This window comes from Anolis sagrei, chromosome 3, assembly GCF_037176765.1.
Source record: "Anolis sagrei isolate rAnoSag1 chromosome 3, rAnoSag1.mat, whole genome shotgun sequence".
Classification (NCBI taxonomy): domain Eukaryota; kingdom Metazoa; phylum Chordata; class Lepidosauria; order Squamata; family Dactyloidae; genus Anolis; species Anolis sagrei.
The window spans coordinates 2,289,970-2,310,637 of record NC_090023.1 but is presented as its reverse complement, the minus strand read 5'-3'; the positions used below and the strand labels follow the sequence as shown (position 1 = coordinate 2,310,637).

General features: G+C 48.0%; 1 protein-coding gene across 2 annotated transcripts in view; it reads right to left on the bottom strand.

The window, feature by feature from the left end:
• Positions 1-296: 296 nt before the first annotated feature.
• The window catches only part of NUP98 (nucleoporin 98 and 96 precursor), a 102,159-nt gene continuing 81,787 nt past the window's right edge, over positions 297-20,668 (bottom strand). For both annotated transcript variants that reach the window (XM_067466404.1, XM_067466405.1), the window contains exons 25-33: positions 18,701-18,970; positions 15,516-15,673; positions 15,252-15,395; positions 11,825-11,964; positions 9,992-10,213; positions 8,769-9,010; positions 5,489-5,643; positions 3,625-3,736; positions 297-1,525 (exon numbers count right to left, since the gene is read on the bottom strand). In XM_067466404.1, the coding sequence (XP_067322505.1) occupies positions 1,302-1,525; positions 3,625-3,736; positions 5,489-5,643; positions 8,769-9,010; positions 9,992-10,213; positions 11,825-11,964; positions 15,252-15,395; positions 15,516-15,673; positions 18,701-18,970 (1,667 nt within the window). In that variant the 3' untranslated portion in view covers positions 297-1,301. The remainder of the gene's footprint in view (positions 1,526-3,624; positions 3,737-5,488; positions 5,644-8,768; positions 9,011-9,991; positions 10,214-11,824; positions 11,965-15,251; positions 15,396-15,515; positions 15,674-18,700; positions 18,971-20,668) is intronic.

The window sequence follows — 20,668 nt, the reverse complement described above, 5'->3', positions numbered from 1 at the left end:
ATCCTTCCTTCTCTTTCCTTCCTCCCATCACCGGGCAGCCAGTCCTTCTAGCAGGGAGTGCCAGCATGCGTCCACCAAGTTAGAAAGTTTGCCCATGCCAGCTTAGGTGGACAGTAAACTGGGCTGAAGGCCGGGTGCTTACCCGACCCGGGCTTCAAACTGCCATCCTTTCGATTGGTAAGCTGTACTGTGTAATAGATTGTGCCTCCAATGTGTACACTCTGAGAATGTCATCCTGCCAAATGTGTTGGATGTCGGGAGGAAGGCAGAGAAAGAACCAAGCAAGCAGGAAACAATACTATAAACTTTTTTTATTGGTTTACCTTAGAAATTCTTTTCCAGAGAAACAGACAAAAAAATAATCTGGATCTTTTATTTATAGTTTCATTAAAAACCTTTACATAATGTCCATGCGTCTCCCTCCCTGCCACAGATCCCCCCCCACACACCCCCGGCTTCCCAGTCCAGAGGGCTGGCCGGAGCCCCAAATGTCCACCTGGACGGACACAGCAGTAGTGTCCACTCCAGCCCTGGACCCTCCCAATCCCTTCCGCTGCCTGGGACCCAGGCGACTCTTGTGCAAACGTGGCTTCCAGATGCTTTGCTTGCAGACACACACACACACAATGAACACACGCACAGTCACAGGCCTGGAAAGCCCCTTCCTCAAAATCAGACCAACGAAGCATGGAGGGGCAACACACCCCGACTTTAGACACACAGAAAGACTCTGGCATGGGCCAACTTCGGCCCTCCCTCCAGGTGTTTTGGACTTCAACTCCCACAATTCCTAACAGCCGGTAGGCTGTTAGGAATTGTGGGAGTTGAAGTCCAAAACACCTGGAGGGAGGGCCGAAGTTGGCCCATGCCTGCCCTAAAGGCTTGCAGAGCAATCAGAAGACATGGAGCCATTTGGAAGGCCACCTTGATCTTGACCTGCAGCTGCAAAAGCAGGCCGGGCTTGACCGCTGAGTGACCGCACACGCTCCATAGTGAGGAAAAGCCTCAGAGAAGAAGCTCCACAAACCCACAGACAGACATACTTCCCCCAACGAGATCATGAAGGTGCTTCGCTACCTTGCGTCCTTCGCTCGACCACCTTTATTGATTCAGCAACTGGGAGAAGAAGGCATCTCTGGGTTCCCAAAAAGTCTTCACGCACCACCCAAAACAAGCCAGGAAAAGATGGGTGCTGTAGTCCCTGGCTGGGTGCACCAAGGAGGGGGCAAAGGGGGGGATTTGTGCCCTCCAAAAAAACAGAGCCAATGGTAAAGAGAGGGAAGGGGCTCTGGTCAGTCGGGTCACTGGGCGCCCAGGGTGAGTTCCCTCAGGTAGGAGCGGGTGAGACCCCGCAGCTCCTCCAAGGCGTAGTCCTCGGGCATGGGCAGCCGGCCAATGTGGGGGGCCAGCAGGCGCAAGGGCAGGTGGGGGGCAGCCAAGGAAGAGGAGGTGGAGGTGGAAGGGCCCGCCGGGTGCTGCAGGCTCAGGATGGCCCTCAGGATGTCCGCGTTGCGCTTGGCCATTTCTGCGGACGGAGGGAGAGAGAGGTGTCAGCAACATCGGCCGCACAGCAAGGCAGGAACAGATCAATCACAGCCACCTAGGCTATAAACTACTTTATTTTACAGCTATAAACATTAGAATCTACTTAACACTCAGCACATCGTAAATTTACTTCTTTTCCATCCGAAAAAAGCTCCTTCTTTGGAAGCTTTGAAACAGAGGCTGGATGGCCATCTGTCAGGGGTGATTTGAATGCAGTATTCCTGCTTCTTGTCAGAATGGGGTTGGACTGGATGGCCCAGGAGGTCTCTTCCAACTCTTTGATTCTATGATCGTAACATCGCAAACTTCCTAACTGTTATCAGTACTAGTCCACACCTCCTGCATTCCAAAATCCAGAGTGACGTATGACGTACGATGCTACGTCCATTTGTTCTATACACTTGATTTATGACCTCTCTAGGAATTCCGTTCCCTCCATGGTTCAGTTAACTCTTTCCACACAGGAATACATTACACTCGACACATAGCTACTGCATTTTAAACATACATGCATACTCTGAAATCTACACTGCAAATTGCAAACAACTTCAACAAGAGGAACATCGGGGAATTTCTCCCTAAAAGCAGCAGAGTATCTTAAAGTACAAAAAGAATACCTAGTATAGAGCACGCATGGGCAAACTTTGGCCCTCCTCCAGGTGTTTTGGGCCTCAACTCCCACAAGTAAGTAATACAGTGTTCCTGTCAAGAGTCAATTTCTGATGGCATGAAAACAGCACAAATTCTCTCCATGACATCCTGACTTAATCATCCTGGCTGACATTTTGAAGCCAGCAGAAGGTGCTGGAAACCTTGTATTGAAACTTGTGAAGCAACAAGCTCTAATAAGGAAACTGAGAAGAGGGGGGGAGATGGGCAGGAAAGGTGTATAAAAGGAAGTAGTGGTGGGAAAAAGTCAGTGGTGTCTTTCTTTGCTGCAGAGATACAAGCAATATATCCATTTCAAAGCAAAAGTGGCTTGTGAGTGGTTATTTAATATTGCTATATAGATCCTACAGTCTTACAGTTCCTTCGATACTTCACAGTTCGCTTATTGCGGACTCCGTTTCGCGGTTTTTGTTTTCGCTCTCTTTGCCTTCCTCTACTTCCTCCTGGCTTCCCTTAATACAATGCAGTTTTCTTTTGCTGTACAGTGGTCCCTCACTTATCGCAGGTGTTACGTTCCAGGACCACCCACGATAAGTGAAATTCCGCGAAGTAGGGACGCTCCCTCCCCCTCCCCCTCCCCCTAGAATCATAGAATCAAAGAGTTGGAAGAGACCTCAGGGGGCCATTCAGTCCCACCCCATTCTGCCAAGAAGCAGGAATATTGCATTCAAATCACCCCTGACAGATGGCCATCCAGCCTCTGCTTAAAAGCCTCCAAAGAAGGAGCCTCCACCACACTCCGGGGCAGAGAGTTCCACTGCTGAACGGCTCTCACAGGAAGTTCTTCCTCATATTCAGGTGGAATCTCCTCTCCTCTTTACCTTCCTCTCGGGCTCCGCGACACCTCTTAACGCCTCCTCAGTTGTGGGGCCCAAGCGGCAGCAAGAGGCCCAGGCGGTGACGAGGAGGAAGAGGAAGGTAAAGAGGATGAGGAGGGAAGAAGAGACGCTCCCGGAGGGAAGAAGCAGCTTTGGCAAGAGGCCCAGTCAGCGATGAGGTGCCTCCCTCTCTTTCACTCAGTGTTCCCTCGCTACTTAAATTCTTTTAAAAACAAAAAGCCTCCTCTGCTGGGCCCTACGATGCCTCCACCGCCTCCACTCGTGGGGCCCAAGCAGCAGGAAGAGACCCAGGGTGGGGCAAAGAACTCTTGTCTGTTGGAGCTAGGTATGAATGTTTCAACTGACCACCTTGATTAGCATTTGACAAAGAACTCTTGTCTGTTGGAGCTAGGTATGAATGTTTCAACTGACCACCTTGATTAGCATTTGATGGCCTGGCAGTGCCTGGGGCAATCTTTTGTTGAGAGGTGAAAGCCTTCGAGAAAAAGTCATTATGTTTGGTTTTGCTGTCCGGAGGGGTCTGGAATGAAGGGAAGGACTCGAAGTCAGGAAAGCAAAGCCCGGGACTCACCAGACTGGGCCAACCTGTCCTTGGCACTGTGGCAGGGGAGCAGCTCTATCCGGCTGCAGAGCGAGACCACCTTGGTGTGCAGCTCCTCCAGTTCGTAGCTGGAACAATCCGTCTGGAAGCAAAAGGCAGGAAGGAGACAAGCATCACTCACCAAGAGGAAAGGAAGCAGAGGGGAATCTTATCATTAGCACCTGACTCATTTATTTCGTGTCAAAAGCATTGCATAGAATGTTGTCAAGCAATGCTTTTATGAAAGTCTTTCATAACTTTATAGGCAAGCACCTTCCTGAAAGTCTTTCATATCCTTCCCTAGGCAGGCATGCTCCTAAAACCCATCCTCAGCCATTTATCAAATGTACATTCTGCATTTTCCTCAGAATGGGATTCAAGATGTGAGAGGAGGCTCTGTGAGAGTGAAGCTGTTTATCTGCATGAGGAAGAAGCCCAGCATCAATGCAAAGAAGGATGAATAAGACTTCATTTGTGTTGTAGAAACCTTGTTCTTGCAAATAGTGCAACTATATTATTTTACTAGGAAAAAAGCCTCCTATGGAAGAGATAACATTTATTTATTTATTTACAACATGTCTACCCCGCCCTTCTCAACTCCTGAGGCTGGACTCAGCAGCTAACACTGGCAACACTTCAATGCCGCAATATTACAATACAACAACAATATAAAACCATAAATACACAATAGATTGAAAACAATAACATTAATTATACAGTCATATAACTGTTTCCATTATCATAACAATCATATGGTCCAGTTCAATGTCCAAAGTGCCGTTGTGCCTGCTAGCCAAAAGCCTGGTTCCAAAACCACAATTTCAGTTTTTTCCTAAAGGAAAGGAGGGAGGACCCGATCTAATCTCGCTGGGGAGCGAATTCCAAAAGGGGTCACCATCAAGAAGGCCCTGTCCCTCGTCCCTACCAGGCGGTTTGCGAGGCCGGTGGGACCGAGAGCAGGGCCTCCCCAGTGGCTCTTAAACTACGAGGCAGAACGTAGAGGGAGATACGTTTGGACAAGTAAGCTGGGCCGGAGCGGTATAGGGCTTTATAGGACAAAACCAGCACTTTGAATTGTGCTCAGAAATGGACCGGCAGCCAGTGCAGTTGACATAGCAATCTAATGAGCAATCTGGCTGTAACCCGTTGGACTAATTGAAATTTCTGAACAGTCTTCAAAGGCAACCTCACGTAGAGTGTGTTGCAGTAATCTATCCGGGATGTAACCATTTGTCAGAGTGTTTTTGTTCTTTTTATCACTTTGGGCTACTGGTGCTGGGTCATGCTGCTGATAAGTTACTCTGCTATACATTCATGGGGAGGGTCTTTTGTTAATAAGCCCACTTGCCCACCATATTCCACTTCTGAATAGGTCTGTCCATCAGGAAGTTCCTCCTAATATTCCGGTGGGATCTCTTTTCCTGGAGACGGAATCCATGGCTCCATTGAGTCCTGGTCTCCAGAGGAGAACAAAACAAGCTTTGCCCCTTTCTCTTCAACATGACTTCCTTTCAGATATTTACACCTGGCTCTCACGTCCCCTTCTCTCAACCTTCTTTTCTCCAAGCTAAGCAGACCCAGCTCCCTCAGCCATGCTTCATAGGGCTTGGTTTCCAAACCTTTGATCATTCCACCTAAACATGAGGAAGAACTTCCTGTTCAAGAGTGGAATCTGCAGCTGCCTCAGAGTCTGGAGGAGTCTCCTCCTCTGGGGGGTTCTATATATGATTGTGTGTCTTTTTCTGACTGTCAAATGACTGACGGAAGATGAGAAATGAAAGGTCCAAGAAGTGCCAACAGCCACGAGGTGGGGCATATAAACCCCCTCAGTTCCATCCCAGGGAGCGCTACCTACCTGCTGAATCCGGTTGAGCATCTCGATGACCTGGATGTAGTCCAGGAAGACCAGCCCCGCCGTGTCCCAGTCCTGGATGAGGGCGCTGCGTTCCGGCACAGACAGGTCTTCTAGGAATCCCTTCAGGTAGGTGTACTTCTCGTTGATGATGGCATCTGAAGAGAATTGACAAGAGCGACAAAAGTTTTAGATATGGCTAATACTTCCCTGCCACCCAACGGTCAAGCACTCAACACTTCGCAGTGTCTTGGATCAGCCTGGTGTTGGATGGAACCCCAGGCCGTCTCCATGCCATTACTTGGCCAGAGGAAAGAATGTCATCATCTGAGGAAACCTTCAGAAAGTGCAAATAATCGAGGCCTAGTCTGAGAAGAAACAGATAATGAGAACGGTTCAAACTGATTTAGAGGCTGGCAAAACTGAACTCTCCTGTATTGAAGGAGGTGGGGTTTCACGGGGTAGTAAATGTCAGGATTTGGAAATTACTGAAATTGCTGAAGAGACCCTAAACAACTTCTAAAAGGCACCAAATGGGCAAAGTGGCCACTTGCACACACCAAAGAGCCCATAAACAACTTCTAAAAGGCACCAAGTGGGCAAAGTGGCCCCTGGCACACACCAAAGATGCCCTAAACAACTACTAAAAGGCACCAAATGGGCAAAGTGGCCCCTGGCACACACTAAAGAGGCACTAAACAACTAGGTATTTTTAATTATTAAAATGTGAGTCAGGCACTAAAAGGGTTAAGTGGATGCAATGACTCAGAAAAGCTGCAGTTCAATATAAGCAAGTGTGCCCGTAGCTTAGCAGCCATCAGTCTGAGGCAAACCTCAGTGGGAGAAAGGTCTCAGTCTGTGAGAGAAGCCTCAGTGTGAGGTAGGCCTCATTATGAGAAGGCCTCATATGTGAAGCTCCAACTTTTTTGTGTAGTTCTTGTAAATAGTACAACTATATTATTTTACTACAAAGAAAAACCTTCTATGGAAGAGATCACATTGGTCTCTGTGTTTTTGTTCTTTCTATCACTTTGGGCTACTGATGCTGGGTCACACTGCTGAGAAGTTACTCTGCTGTGTATTTATGAGGAGGGTGTCTTGTTAATAAGCTCATTCACCCAACTGGCACCGGGATTGTGGCGCAGCTGGCTGAGTGTCAGCTGCATTAAAATCACTCTGACCAAAAGGTCATGAGTTCGAAGCCAGCCCAGGTTGGAGTGGGCTTCCAACCAATTGTGTGTAGCCTGTTGTCGACCTTTGCAACCCGAAAGACAGTTGCATCTGTCAAGTAGGAAAATAAGGTACCACCTTAAAGTGTGGGGAGGCTAAATTAACTGATTTATGAGGCCATAAAGAAGCACTCCAGCGAGGAAGCATGCGGGGAATGCGGAAGTGCTTCATCAATGTCGCAGATGGACGAGGAAAGCGACAGCTCCCCTGGTGGCCAGAAAAAGCTAAATAGCCTCTGTGTATGTCTGTATATGTTGGTATGTCAAAAATTGGCATTGAATGTTTGCCATATATGTGTACACTGTAATCCGCCCTAAGTCCCCTGCAGGGTGAGGGGAAGGGTGGAATATAAAAGCTGTAAATAAAATAAATAAATAAATAAATAAATAACTATTACCTGTCCTTTTCTAAGTGATAGCAGAGTTAATACCTCTGGTCTAACCACCTGTAAAACAGTTGTTAATGCAATGGGAGTAGTAGAAAGGTTGTAGTTATACTGAAGGAAGGATGGGTTGGAGAATGTTTTGGAGAATTGCTGCCAAGAGTAGTGAGGAAGAAGAAACTCCAAAAGTTGTATATTTTGGATATACTTTGCATGCTGCTGCAAGAAAGGAGAAAGAAAAAGCCTTCCTGCTTATTTGGGAAAGAATAAAATCTCTGTGTGTTTTGTATAAATATGTGAGAGGAAGTCACAGGGAGGCTTCCCTGGAGACTAGGACGCAATGGAACAATGGCTTCAAACTACAAGAGAGGAGATTCCATCTGAACATGAGGAAGAACCTCCTGACTGTGAGAGTCGTTCAGCAGTGGAACTCTCTGCCCTGGAGTGTGGTGGAGGCTCCTTCCTCCTTTGGAGGCTTTGAAGCAGAGGCTGTATGGCCATCTATCAGGGGTTATTTGAATGCAATATTCCTGCTTCTTGGCAGAATGGGGTTGGACTGGATGATGGCCCAAGAGGTCTCTTCCAACTGTAGGATTCTAGGATTCTATGTTGTTCAAGTAGAAGACAACTCATTATGGGGTTGGACTGGATGGCCCATAAGGTCTCTTCCAACTCTTTGATTCTATGATTCATTACAACTTTTGGATACCTGGCTTCTTAACCAGAACTAACAGAGGCACATCTGAAAAAAAGAGGGGTTTTTATGTATTTATTTATTTGCTGCATTTGTTGACCGCCGTTCTCAGCCCTTTAGGGCGACTCACGGCGGTGTACAACATATAAAAAAACAATTTACAATAAACCAATCATCACTAATAAACAATAATATAATTACACTAAATAATCCGCTCCGTCTTATCGTAGAATCATAACCAATCTCGTAAACCATATTCCGTTCCAGTTGTCATTACCAGTTAATGTAGCACTCAGTTGAATGCCCTCTCAAATAGCCATGTCTTTAGGCTCTTACGGAAAGACATAAGGGAGGGCGCCTGTCTGATGTCAACAGGGAGGGTGTTCCACAGCCGGGGGGCCACCACCGAGAAGGCCCTTTCTCTCGTCCCCGCCAGGCGGGCCTGTGAGGCAGGCGGGATCGAGAGAAGGGCCTCCCCAGACGATCTCAAGGCCCTCGTGGGCTCATAGGCCGAGATGCGGTCAGAAAGGTATTTTGGGCCGGAACCGTTTAGGGCTTTGTAGGATAACACCAGCACCTTAAATTGGGCCCGGTAGCAGGTCGGCAGCCAGTGGAGCTGGAACAACAAGGGCGTTGTATGCTCCCTGCGTCCCGCTCCTATTAGTAACATGGCTGCCGCGCGCTGGACTAGCTGAAGCTTCCGGGCCGTCTTCAAGGGCAGCCCCACGTAGAGAGCGTTGCAGTAGTCAAGGCGGGATGTGACCAGAGCGTGTACCACCGTGGCCAAGTCAGACTTTATGTCTGCATAGAACCCTTGACATCAAATCCAGAGTTTCGTGCACATTCTTTATTTGCAACTTTCTTTCTGTGATGCATTGACCAGGTATTCAAACTTAATTCCAAGACACTCTTGCGAGCCACTCAACATTGTCAGAGGGGTTTTGCAAATGCTTGACACCCAGGAGGGAGGCCCTTACCTGAGGCCAGGTGCCTGACCACCAGGCGGTGGCATGGGCTCCAGTGCCCAGCCTTGAAGAGGTGCAGGGCCTCCAGCGGGGCGTCCCCCTCCTTCCGGGCACGGGTGGCCTTGGCCTCGTGGATCCACTCCGGCGGGAGGCACAGCTTCTCTGTCAGGAAGGCCTCCTTCTCCCACGAGTCGGGTGTCTCCACCAGCTGGCAGTGGCGGCCCAGCACTTCGCGCACTGCCCTCTCACGCAGCCTGCAATAGAAAGCAAGGAGGTAAGGCTCTCATGGGAAACCAAGCCCTATTAGGAATGGCTGTGGGAGTCCCGAATGTGGAGCTTGAAGGTGAGAAGGTTACATGGAGACATGGAAGGAAGATCCAAATATCTGGTAGGAGCTCACATTGAGGAGAAGGGGCAAAGCTTGCTCTCTGTGGCTCCAAAGAGGACACAATGGAGTCACAGATTCCAATTGCAGGAAAAAAAGATGACAATCAATGCCATTTCCTAATTGCTTCTATCATAAAGACACAGGAAAAGTTTATTAAATTGCACAAACTTTGTCCTTGAGGGGACGGACATCCTGCTGCAGCACATTTTGCTCTAGTTTTTGCTCAAGTCTCAACCAATTCATTCTGCTCGAGTCTCAACCTCATTTGTGGCAGCCATAAACTTTCTCAAGGATAGTAACCGTATTTTCTGGTGTACTAGATGACTTTTTAAGCCTGGAAAATTTTATGAAAAGTTGGGAGTCGTCTAGTACGCCAGGTATAAATTATTATTATTATTATTATTATTATTAATCTATATAAATAAAAATGTAATGTTCGTTTGTGGGATTAACAGAACTCAAAAACCACTGGATGAATTGACACCAAATTTGGACACAAGACACTTAACAACCCAAAGTAGGTCCTTCACTCAAAAAAAAATGGATTTTGTCATTTGGGAGTTGTAGTTGCTGGGATTTATAGTTTACCTACAATCAAAGAGCATTCTGAACCTCGCCAACGATGGAATTGAATCAAACTTGGCACACAGTTCTCCCATGACCAACAGAAAATACTGGAAGGGTTTGGTGGGCAGTGTCCTTTGGTTTTGGAGTTGTAGTTCACCTACATCCAGAGAGCACTGTGGACTCAAACAATGATGGATCCGGACCAAACTCTACACGAATGCTCAATATGCCCAAATGTGAACACTGGTGGGCCCACAAGCACCCCCACACCCACACTTACTGGGCGCTGGGGGTGTGGAGCAGCACAAAGACGGCCCACTCCCAGAGGCCCTGGCTCTCCAGCTGGGCGGCGTAGCTGGCGTTGAGGACCCCCTGGCACTGCTCCGAGAGGTGCGTGTAGTTCAGGGCCCGCAGCGCCTCCCAGAGATGCCAGCTCAGGCGGTGGTCCAGCGGGTCGGCCGTGATGCTCCGGGGGTCCAGCAGCTGGTGCAGGTCGTAGCACCTGCAAGAGGGGCACAGGACTCACATTAGCACTGGAGCACACACATACACACATGCATGCAGTCGATAAAAAGATCCTGATTAGAGGAGCAGACATGCCAAGGGCTTGGAGAAAACAAGCAGGTTTTACTGTAAGGCAGGCATGTGCAAATGTCAACTCTCCCTCCAGGAGTTTTGGGCTTCAGCTCCCACAATTCCCAACAGCCAGCTGGTATAATTTGTGGGAGTTGAAGTCCAAAACACCTGGAGGGAGGGCCCAAGTTTGCCCATGCCTGATCTAGACATTGTGCTGCCTGGCTGTGGAAGGGGCTGCTTCAGATGGAAAGTGGATCCTCCATCTTTGAAGGGTTAAACAGAGGGCGGATGAGGATCTCTCAGAAGCACTTTAGTTGTGTCTTCCTGCCTGGCAGAATGGTGTTGGACTAGGTGGCAATCCCTTGCAATTCCTCTTCCAATTCTATGATTCTATGAAATGTTTCTACCTAAAGAACAGGCAAGCATCCCGAGTTCTGAGGATTATTACCTGGGAAGGAATCCCACTGGAGCATTGCAGCGCACCCAAATACCTGGGAAGTCACTCTGGACCGTGCTCTGACCTACAAGAAGCACTGCCTGAACATCAAGCAAAAAGTGGGCGCCAGAAACAATATCATACGAAATCTGACTGGCACAACCTGGGGATCACAACCAGACACAGTGAAGACATTTGCCCTTATGCTATGCTACTCTGCTGCTGAGAATGCATGCCCAGTGTGGAACACATCTCACCACGCTAAAACAGTGGATGTGGCTCTTAATGAGACATGCCGCATCATCACGGGGTGCCTGCGCCCTACACCACTGGAGAAATGACACTGCTTAGCTGGTATTGCACCACCTGACATCTGCTGGAAAGTAGCAGCCAATAGTGAAAGGACCAAGGCAGAGACATCTCCAGCTCATCCCTTGTTTGAGTACCAGCCAGCATGCCAACAACTTAAATCTAGAAATAGTTTTCTAAGATCTACAGAGACACTCTCTGGAACACCTCAGCAAGCGAGAGTCCAAAAGTGGCAGGCTCAAACCCAGAATACCAAAGGAGAGACTCCCCCCTGGGCACACAAAAGACTGGGCGACTTGGAAGGCGCTGAACAGACTGCGCTCGGGCACCACAAGATGCAGAGCCAACCTCAAGAAATGGGGCCACAAAGTGGAATCCTCGACATGCGAGTGCGGAGAAGAGCCAACCACTGGCCACCTGCTGCAATGCACCCTGAGCCCTGCCACATGCACAAGGGAGGACCTTCTTGCGGCAACACCAGAAGCACTCCAAGTGGCCAGATACTGGTCAAAGGACATCTAATAGACTGCCAAGCTTGCAAATCTTGTGTTTTGTTTGTCTGTTTGTTTGTTTAAAAATGCAATGCAATATTCTGGTCTGCCCCTGACACAATAAATAAATAAATAAACATATGAAGGGAAGGAAGGAAGGAAGGAAGGAAGGAAGGAAGGATGGAAGGAAGGAAGGAAGGAGGGAAGGAGGGAGATAACCTGTTTACGATTACTCCCTGGGGTCCGGAGTTCAGGATCTGAGTTGCAGGGGAGAGAACAGGAATAGGAAGCAAGTGCTCACCTGTCGCTGTAGAGTTTGAGGAGGTGGAAGCAGACGTCTCGCACGGCGTGTTGTGCATCCCCTTCCTCCACGAGGCATCCGGAATCTTCCAAATAAGGAGGCAGTGGAGGGCAGGCATACTTCTCGTTCTCTGGAGAGTCCTGAGGGGCGCAAGGGCAACACAACGGGTCACAGATGGAGGCGGCTTTACTATTACTATTTTTATTTGTAGCCCACTTTCTCTCTCTCTCAAAAAACTCCCTTTTTTACAGTAAAACCAATACAATACAATGGAGGGCCCATTGAACATGACCAACTGACGGGGCCCTGGCTCTCCCTTCTTCACAGAATTAGGAGAAAATATTACAATTGAGAGGATGCAAAACAGGAACTCAGGGATGGAAGAGTCTTATGAAGTCTTAGGATACTGCTGCATTATCATCATCATCATCATAAGAACAGACAAGCATCCCGAGCTCTGAGGATTACCTGGGAAGGAATCCCACTGGAGCATTGCAGCGCACCCAAATACCTGGGAGTCACTTTGGACCGTGCTCTGACCTACAAGAAGCACTGCCTGAACATCAAACAAAAAGTGGGCGCTAGAAACAACATCATACGAAAGCTGACTGGCACAACCTGGGGATCACAACCAGACACAGTGAAGACATCTGCCCTTGCGCTATGCTACTCTGCTGCTGAGTATGCATGCCCAGTGTGGAACACATCTCATCACACTAAAACAGTGGATGTGGCTCTTAATGAGACATGCCGCATTATCACGGGGTGTCTGCGACCCACACCACTGGAGAAATTACACTGCTTAGCCGGTATTGCACCACCTGACATCCGCCGGGAAGTAGCAGCCAATAGTGAAAGGACCAAGGCAGAGATATCTCCAGCTCATCCCCTGTTTGGGTATCAGCCAGCACGTCAACGACTTAAATCAAGACATAGTTTTCTTAGAACTACAGAGACACTCGCTGGAACACCCCAGCAAGCGAGAGTCCAAAAGTGGCAGGCCCAAACCCAGCACCTCAATTCATGGGTGATACCAGATGAGAGACTCCCCCCTGGGCACTCAGAAGACTGGGCAACTTGGAAGGCGCTGAACAGATTGCGCTCTGGCACCACGAGATGCAGAGCCAATCTTAAGAAATGGGGCTACAGGGTGGAATCCTCGGCATGCGAGTGTGGAGAAGAACAAACCACTGACCACCTGCTGCAATGCACCCTGAGTCCTGCCACATGCACGATGGAGGACCTTCTTGCGGCAACCCCAGAGGCACTCCAAGTGGCCAGATACTGGTCAAAGGACATTTAACCAAATACCAAATTTACAACATCTGTGTGGTTTTTTTTCTTTTTTTTTCTTTTTCATTTTAATCTCTGTGTTTGTTTTGCTCTGTTAGAATTGTAAAACAGTGGTTGCTGATGACACGATAAATAAATAAATCATCATCATTTGTATCCTGATTTTATGTCTCAATCCAAGTGCAAAGCAAACGAATATAACTTCAATTTAATCTGTTTTAATGTTTGTGTATCTGTAGATTTTAAATTGTATTGAAATGCTTTTATTGTAAGCTGCTTTGAGCCTCCTTGTGAAGAGAAAACCAGGGTATAAATAACAAAAACAACAACAACAACAACAACAACAAAAGCCAATGGGACTGCATCAATAGGAGCATAGTGTCTAGATCTAGGGAAGTCATGCTCCCCATGCTCTATTCCGCCTTGGTAAGACAACACCTGGAATATTGTGTCCAGTTCTGGGCACCACAATTCAAGAGAGATATTGACAAGCTGGAATGTGTCCAGAGGAGGGCGACTAAAATGATCAAGGGTCTGGAGAACAAGCCCTATGAGGAGCGGCTTAAGGAGCTGGGCATGTTTAGCCTTCAGAAGAGAAGGATGAGAGGAGATATGATGATTGCCATGTCTAAATATGTGAGAGGAAGCCACAGGGAGGAGGAGGGAGCAAGCTTCCTTTCTGCTTCCTTGGAGACTAGGACACAATGGAACAATGGCTTCAAACTACAAGAGAGGAGATTCCATCTGAACATGAGGAAGAACTTCCTGACTGTGAGAACCATTCAGCAGTGGAACTCTCTGCCCTGGAGTGTGGTGGAGGCTCCTTCTTTGAAAGATTTTAAACACACACACATACTTCCCAAACAGAGTAAACCAGGGGTCCTCAAACTAAGGCCCGAGGGCTGGATACGGCCCTCCAAGGTCATTTACCCAGCCCTCACTCAGGGTCAACCTAAGTCTGAAACAACTTGAAAGCACACAACAACAAGAACAATCCCATCTCATCAGCCAAAAGCAGGCCCAGACTTCCTATTGAAATATGAATATGTTCGTAAATTGCTCTTCATTTTAATTATTGTATTGTTTTAAAATGTTTTTTTGCACTACAAATAAGATAAGTGCAGTCTGCATAGGAATTCATTAATTTTTTTTCAAATTACAATCTGGCCCTCCAATAGTTTGAGGGATTGTCACCTGGTCCTCTGCTTAAAACGTTTGAGGAACCCTGGAGTAAACAATCATCAAAAGTAAAAAGGAAGTCAAGAAACATTTTTTTTCCTTTTTTCCCCACTTTCTATTCACGATAATGTTGGGTTGTTGTAGGTTTTTTCGGGCTATACGGCCATGTTCTAGAGGCATTCTCTCCTGACGTTTCACCTGCATCTATGACAAGCATCCTCTGAAGTAGTGAGGTCCTCACAACCTCTGAGGATGCTTGCCATAGATGCAGGCGAAATGTCAGGAGAGAATGCCTCTAGAACATGGCCGTATAGCCCGAAAAACCTACAACAACCCAGTGATTCCAGCCATTATTATTATTTTTATTACTAATTATTAAACTTTATTTGTACCCCGCTAGCATCTCCCAAGGGACTCGATGCGGCTTACAAAGGCCAAGGCCTCAACACAACAACAACAAACAATAACAATACAATTCAAAGCAAGTTAAAAAATTAAACACATAAGCAATAACAAACATGACACCATTACACAATAAAACCAGGGCTGGGCCAGTGATGGGTACAGGCCATGAAAGCCTTCGACATTACATGATATTGTTCTCCCACTTTCAATGTAAATAATACGTTGTATGTTTTTTCTCTCTCTCTAAATCTCCTTTCAAACTACAAGAGAGGAGATTCCATCTGAACATTAGGAAGAACTTCCTGACTGTGAGAGCCGTTCAGCAGTGGAACTCTCTGCGTGGTGGAGGCTCCTTCTTTGGAAGCTTTTAAGCAGAGGCTGGATGGCCATCTGTCAGTGGTGATTTGAATGCAATATTCCTGCTTCTTGGCAGAATGGGGTTGGACTGGATGATGGCCCAGGAGGTCTCTTCCAACTCTTTGATTCTAGGATTCTATGATTCCCGATAAAACTTTAATAAAAAAAATATGAAAGAAAGCATCACACTCACCTGGAAGGCGTCTTCGTAGAGGGCCAGGGCCCGAGAAAGGGGCGCTGTGGAGGGCAGCAGGTACCAGAGGTGGATGCCCAGGCACCGCTTCCAGTCCAGCTGGGAACAGACGTTGAGGCTTCTCCTCTCGGACAAGCGCCACACCTGCAAAGGGGAAGCAAGAAGGTCAAGCTGGACCAGAGCCAGAGGGAGCCTGCTTGGGCTCCCTCTCCCTCCACAAAGCCTGGTGAGAGAAGCAGCGGAGGCACAGTGCGCTGGACTCACCGGCTTCCCGGCTAAGAGGGCGTAGATGTTCAGCCTCTCCTCCTGGATGAAGCAGTCGGCCTGGAGCTGGTGCCAGTCGGCCAACTGCAGGGCCAAGAGCTCACGCACTTCTTGGCTCCCAACCAGCTGGGAAAGGAGCAGCGCCAACCGGTGGTCCCCTAAAACACAAGATTTATTTATTATTATTTATTTATTTGCTTTACTTCTATGTATTTATTATTTATTTATTTACTATTCTTGCATACCGCTGTATCTCAAGCCCGAGGGCGACTCACAGCGGTTTCCAAACAGCAAAGACAATAAAAGCAGCAATAATTAATATACAATGACAGTTAAATTACACATTTCCATTAATAGCTAATAAACAATCATCAATACACAGTTATCACAGTTCTATACCGCCTTTCTCAGTCGGAATGGCAACTCAAGGCGGTTTACATAGTAAAGGTTATCATAACAATATCAAAGAAGACAATTAAAAACACATTATACAAGATATACAGATCAAAACAATCATTATCATAAGCCTCAGCAAACAAATCAGAATCCATAGTCATAATCCTTATACCAATTCCTATGTTCGGTTGTACCATCTTCATGTATTCATTGCACTATTTAGCCAAACGCTTGTTCGTAAAGCCAAGTCTTGACCTTCCTCTGGAATGCCAGCAGTGAAGGGGCCTGTCTGATGTCCACAGGTAGGGCATTCCACAGCCGAGGGGCCACCACCGAGAAGGCCCTGTCCCTCGTCCCCGCCAACCGCGCCTGCGATGCAGGTGGGACCGAGAGCAGGGCCTCCTCAGACGATCTTAATGTCCTAGTCGGTTCATAGGTGGAGATGCGTTCGGAGAGGTAAGTAGGGCCAGAACCGTTTAGGGCTTTATAGGCTAAAGCCAGCACCTTGAATTGTGCCCGGTAGCAGATTGGCAGCCAGTGGAGATGGCGCAGCAGAGGAGTTGTATGCTCCCTGAGTGCCGCTCCCGTTAGCAACCTGGCTGCCGAGCGTTGGACCATTTGAAGCTTCCGAGCAGTCTTCAAGGGCAACCCCACGTAGAGAGCGTTGCAGTAGTCTAAGCGGGATGTAACCAGAGCGTGGACTACCGTGGCCAAGTCAGACTTCCCAAGGTACGGGCGCAGCTGGCGCACGAGTTTTAACTGTGCGAATGCTCCCCTGGTCACTGCCGAAACCTGGGGTTCCAGGGTCAGTGATGAGTCCAGGGTCACACCCAAGCTGCGAACCTGTGTCTTCAGGGGGAGTGCGACCCCCATCCAACACAGGCTGTAACCCTATGCCCTGTTCGGCCTTGCGACTGACCAGGAGTACCTGGCCAAGATGATGATGATGATGATGATGATGATTATTATTATTATTATTATTATTTCCTTCAGACTTCCCAAGGAACGAGTGCAGCTGGCACACAAGAGCGCCTTTTTAAAACATACTTCTCATGCTGTTGTGGTATTTATGGAGTGGAACAACTACTTTCAAAGTAACTGCTGCACAATTGAACAGGAAATAACACTTTCAAACCAGGAAGAGATTTTTTTTCTCCAAATTTTGTTACCTAGTGTAATCCCTCTGAGGAGGAAGAAGCTTAATGAGCTAGGTACGTTTAGCTTGGAGACGAGAGGGTTAAAAGAGGACAGGATGGCCATATTTAACTACCTGAAAGGAGGTCACATTTGAGGACATTTGTTTTCTGCTGCTCTGTATCTTGGGAAGTCTGACTTGGCCACGGTGGTACACGCTCTTGTCACATCCCGCCTAGACTACTGCAACGCTCTCTACGTGGGGCTGCCCCTGAAGACGGCCCGGAAGCTGCAACTAGTCCAATGCGCGGCAGCCATTATTCTAACGGGAGCGGAGCGCAGGGAGCACACAACCCCCCTGTTGCACCAGCTCCACTGGCTGCCGATTTGCTACCGGGCCCAATTCAAGGTGTTGGTACTGGCCTATAAAGCCCTAAACGGTTCCGGCCCAAGATACCTATTTGACCGCATTTCGGCCTATGAACCCACCCGGACTTTGAGATCTTCCGGGGAGGCCCTGCTCTCGATCCCGCCGGCCTCTCAAGCACGGTTGGCGGGGACGAGAGATAGGGCCTTCTCGCTGGTGGCTCCTCGGCCGTGGAACGCCCTTCCTGTAGATGTTAGGCTGGCACCATCTCTCACGACATTCCGTAGAAAGTTGAAGACCTGGATGTTTGTGCAGGCGTTTGAGTAATTCAGTGCAATTCTGTTAATTGAACATAGGAACGGAACAATGGACGACGAATTTGGATCACGCTTGGATGATGAGGCGATTGTGATAACTGTGTATTGATGATGGTTTATTAGCTAGTAATGGAAATGTGTAATTTAACTGTTTTGCATATTAATTATTGCTGTTTTTATTGTCTTGCTGTTTGCTGTCTGGAAACCGCTGTGAGTCGCCCTCGGGCTTGAGATACAGCGGTATACAAGAATAGTAAATAAATAAATAAATAAATAGGGACTGGGAAACAATGGAGCAATGGATCATTCAGATGGCAGGAACATAGATTCCACGTCAACATTAAGAAGAACTTCCTGATGCTAAGAGTTGACTGGCAGGGGAATGGGCTGCCTAGGAGGCTCTTTAAGCACCGGGATTGTGGTGCAACTGGCTGAGTGTCAGCTGCATTAAGATCACTCTGACCAAAAGGTCATGAGTTCGAAGCCAGCCCGGGCTGGAGTGGGTGTCCAGCCATTGTGTAGCCCGTTGTCGACCTTTGCAACCCGAAAGACAGTTGCATCTGTCAAGTAGGAAAATAAGGCACCACCTTGTGTGGGAGGCTAAATTTAACTAATTTATGAGGCCATAAATAAAAAGACTCCGGGGAATGTGGAATGCGGAAGAACTTCATCGGTGTCGTTGATGGACGATGAAAAGCAGCAGCTCCCCCGGCGGCCAGAAAAAAGTTAAATAGCCTTGGTATTTGTGTGTTAAATGTTGTTTGTCAAACTGGCATTGAATGTTTGCCATATATGTGTTGACTGTAATCCGCCCTGAGTCCCCTGCGGGGTGAGAAGGGCGGAATATAAGAACTGTAAATAAATAAATAAAATAAATTTAAGCAGAGGCTGGATGGCCATCATTTGGAAGGGCACCGATCGTGGCAGAAGGGGGTTGGACTGGAGGGCCAGTGGGGTCCTATGACTCTCACCGGAGTTCTGTGCCAGGCGGCAGGCTTCCTTGATCTGCTTCCCGGTGAGGTGGCTGAAGACGGCTTCCGGGGGGTTGCTGTTCTGGCTGAGGGCCACCTCCTGCCGGATCCGCTCGGCCGCGGTGCGGGAGAGCCAGCGGGAGAAGGCCTTCCTGCGCTCCAGGGACTGGATGTACTCCGTGGGGCTGCCCAGGCAGGCCTCCAGCTCCTTCAGGCGGCCCCACAGCGCCTCGCACAGGCTCCAGACCAGGCCCCACGCCTTCACCACCCCTGGGAAGAAAGAGAGAGAGAGAGAGAGAGAGAGATGGGCTTTGGTTCTTTCTGAGTCTCTTCCTAGTAAGTGGTGCTCTGTGAGATCTTGAAAGAGATCTACCCCCTCCTCCTTGTGTGGTGTGAATGACATTGTGTGGATTAGGGCCGTGGTTCTCAACCTTCCTAATGCCATGACCCCTGAATACAGTCCCTCATGTTGTGGTGACCCCCAACCATAACATTGTTTTTGTTGCTACTTCATAACTATAATTTTGCTATTGTTATGAATTGTCATGTAAATATCTGTAATAATGTATAAATATGTGAGAGGAAGCCACAGGGAGGAGGAGGGAGCAAGCTTGTTTTCTGCTTCCTTGGAGACTAGGACGCAAGGGAACAATGGCTTCAAACTCCAAGAGAGGAGATTCCATCTGAACATGAGGAAGAACTTCCTGACTGTGAGAGCCGTTCAGCAGTGGAACTCTCTGCCCTGGAGTGTGTTGGAGGCTCCTTCTTTGGAAGCTTTTAAGCAGAGGCTGGATGGCCATCTGTCAGGGGTGCTTTGAAGGGAATAGAGCTTAATTAAGGAGATTCCACCTGAACATGAGGAAGAACTTCCTGAACAGAACGTCAACAGGCAAGCCAGACTGAAGCATCCCAAAAACAATTCTAATAAAGAGGGGTTTTTCACAGCGCTTCTGACTCCTGCAGCTTTCCCTCCACATAAAACATTAATATCTGGAATATTGTGTCCAATTCTGGGCACCACAATTCAAGAGAGATATTGACAAGCTGGAATGTGTCCAGAGGAGGGCGACTCAAATGATCAAGAGTCTGGAGAACAAGCCCTATGAGGAGCGGCTTAAGGAACTGGGCATGTTTAGCCTGAAGAAGAGAAGGATGAGAGGAGATATGATGAGAGCCATGTATAAATATGTGAGAGGAAGCCACAGGGAGGAGGAGGGAGCAAGCTTGTTTTCTGCTTCCTTGGAGACTAGGACGCAATGGAGCAATGGCTTCAAACTACAAGAGAGGAGATTCCATCTGAACATGAGGAAGAACTTCCTGACTGTGAGAGCCGTTCAGCAGTGGAACTCTCTGCCCCAGAGTGTGGTGGAGGCTCCTTCTCTGGAAGCTTTGAAACAGAGGCTGGATGGCCATCTGTCAGGGGTGATTTGAATGCAATATTCCTGCTTCTTGGCAGAATGGGGTTGGACTGGATGGCCCAGGAGGTCTCTTCCAACTCTAGGATTCTATGATTCTATCTGATATGCAGGATGTATTTTCATTCACTGGACCAAACTGGGCACAAACACCCAATGCAACCACATGTAGGATTGATTTTGTAATTTGGGAGTTGTAGTTGCTGGGATTTATAGTTCACCTATAATCAAAGAGCATTCTGAACTCCATCAGCAATGGATCTGAACCTAATTTGCCACACAGAACTCCCATGGCCAACGGAAAACACTAGAAACACTAGACAAGCATGGCAAGCATCCTCACTACCTCTGAGGATGCTTGCCATAGATGCAGGCGAAACGTCAGGAGAAATGCCTCTCGAACATGGCCCTATAGCCCGAAAAAACCCACAAGAACCTAACACTAGAAAGGTTTGGTGGGTATTGACCTTGAGTTTGGGAGTTGTAGTTCACCTATATCCAGAGAGTACCGTGGACTCACGCAATGGTGGATCTGGACCAAACTTGGCACGAA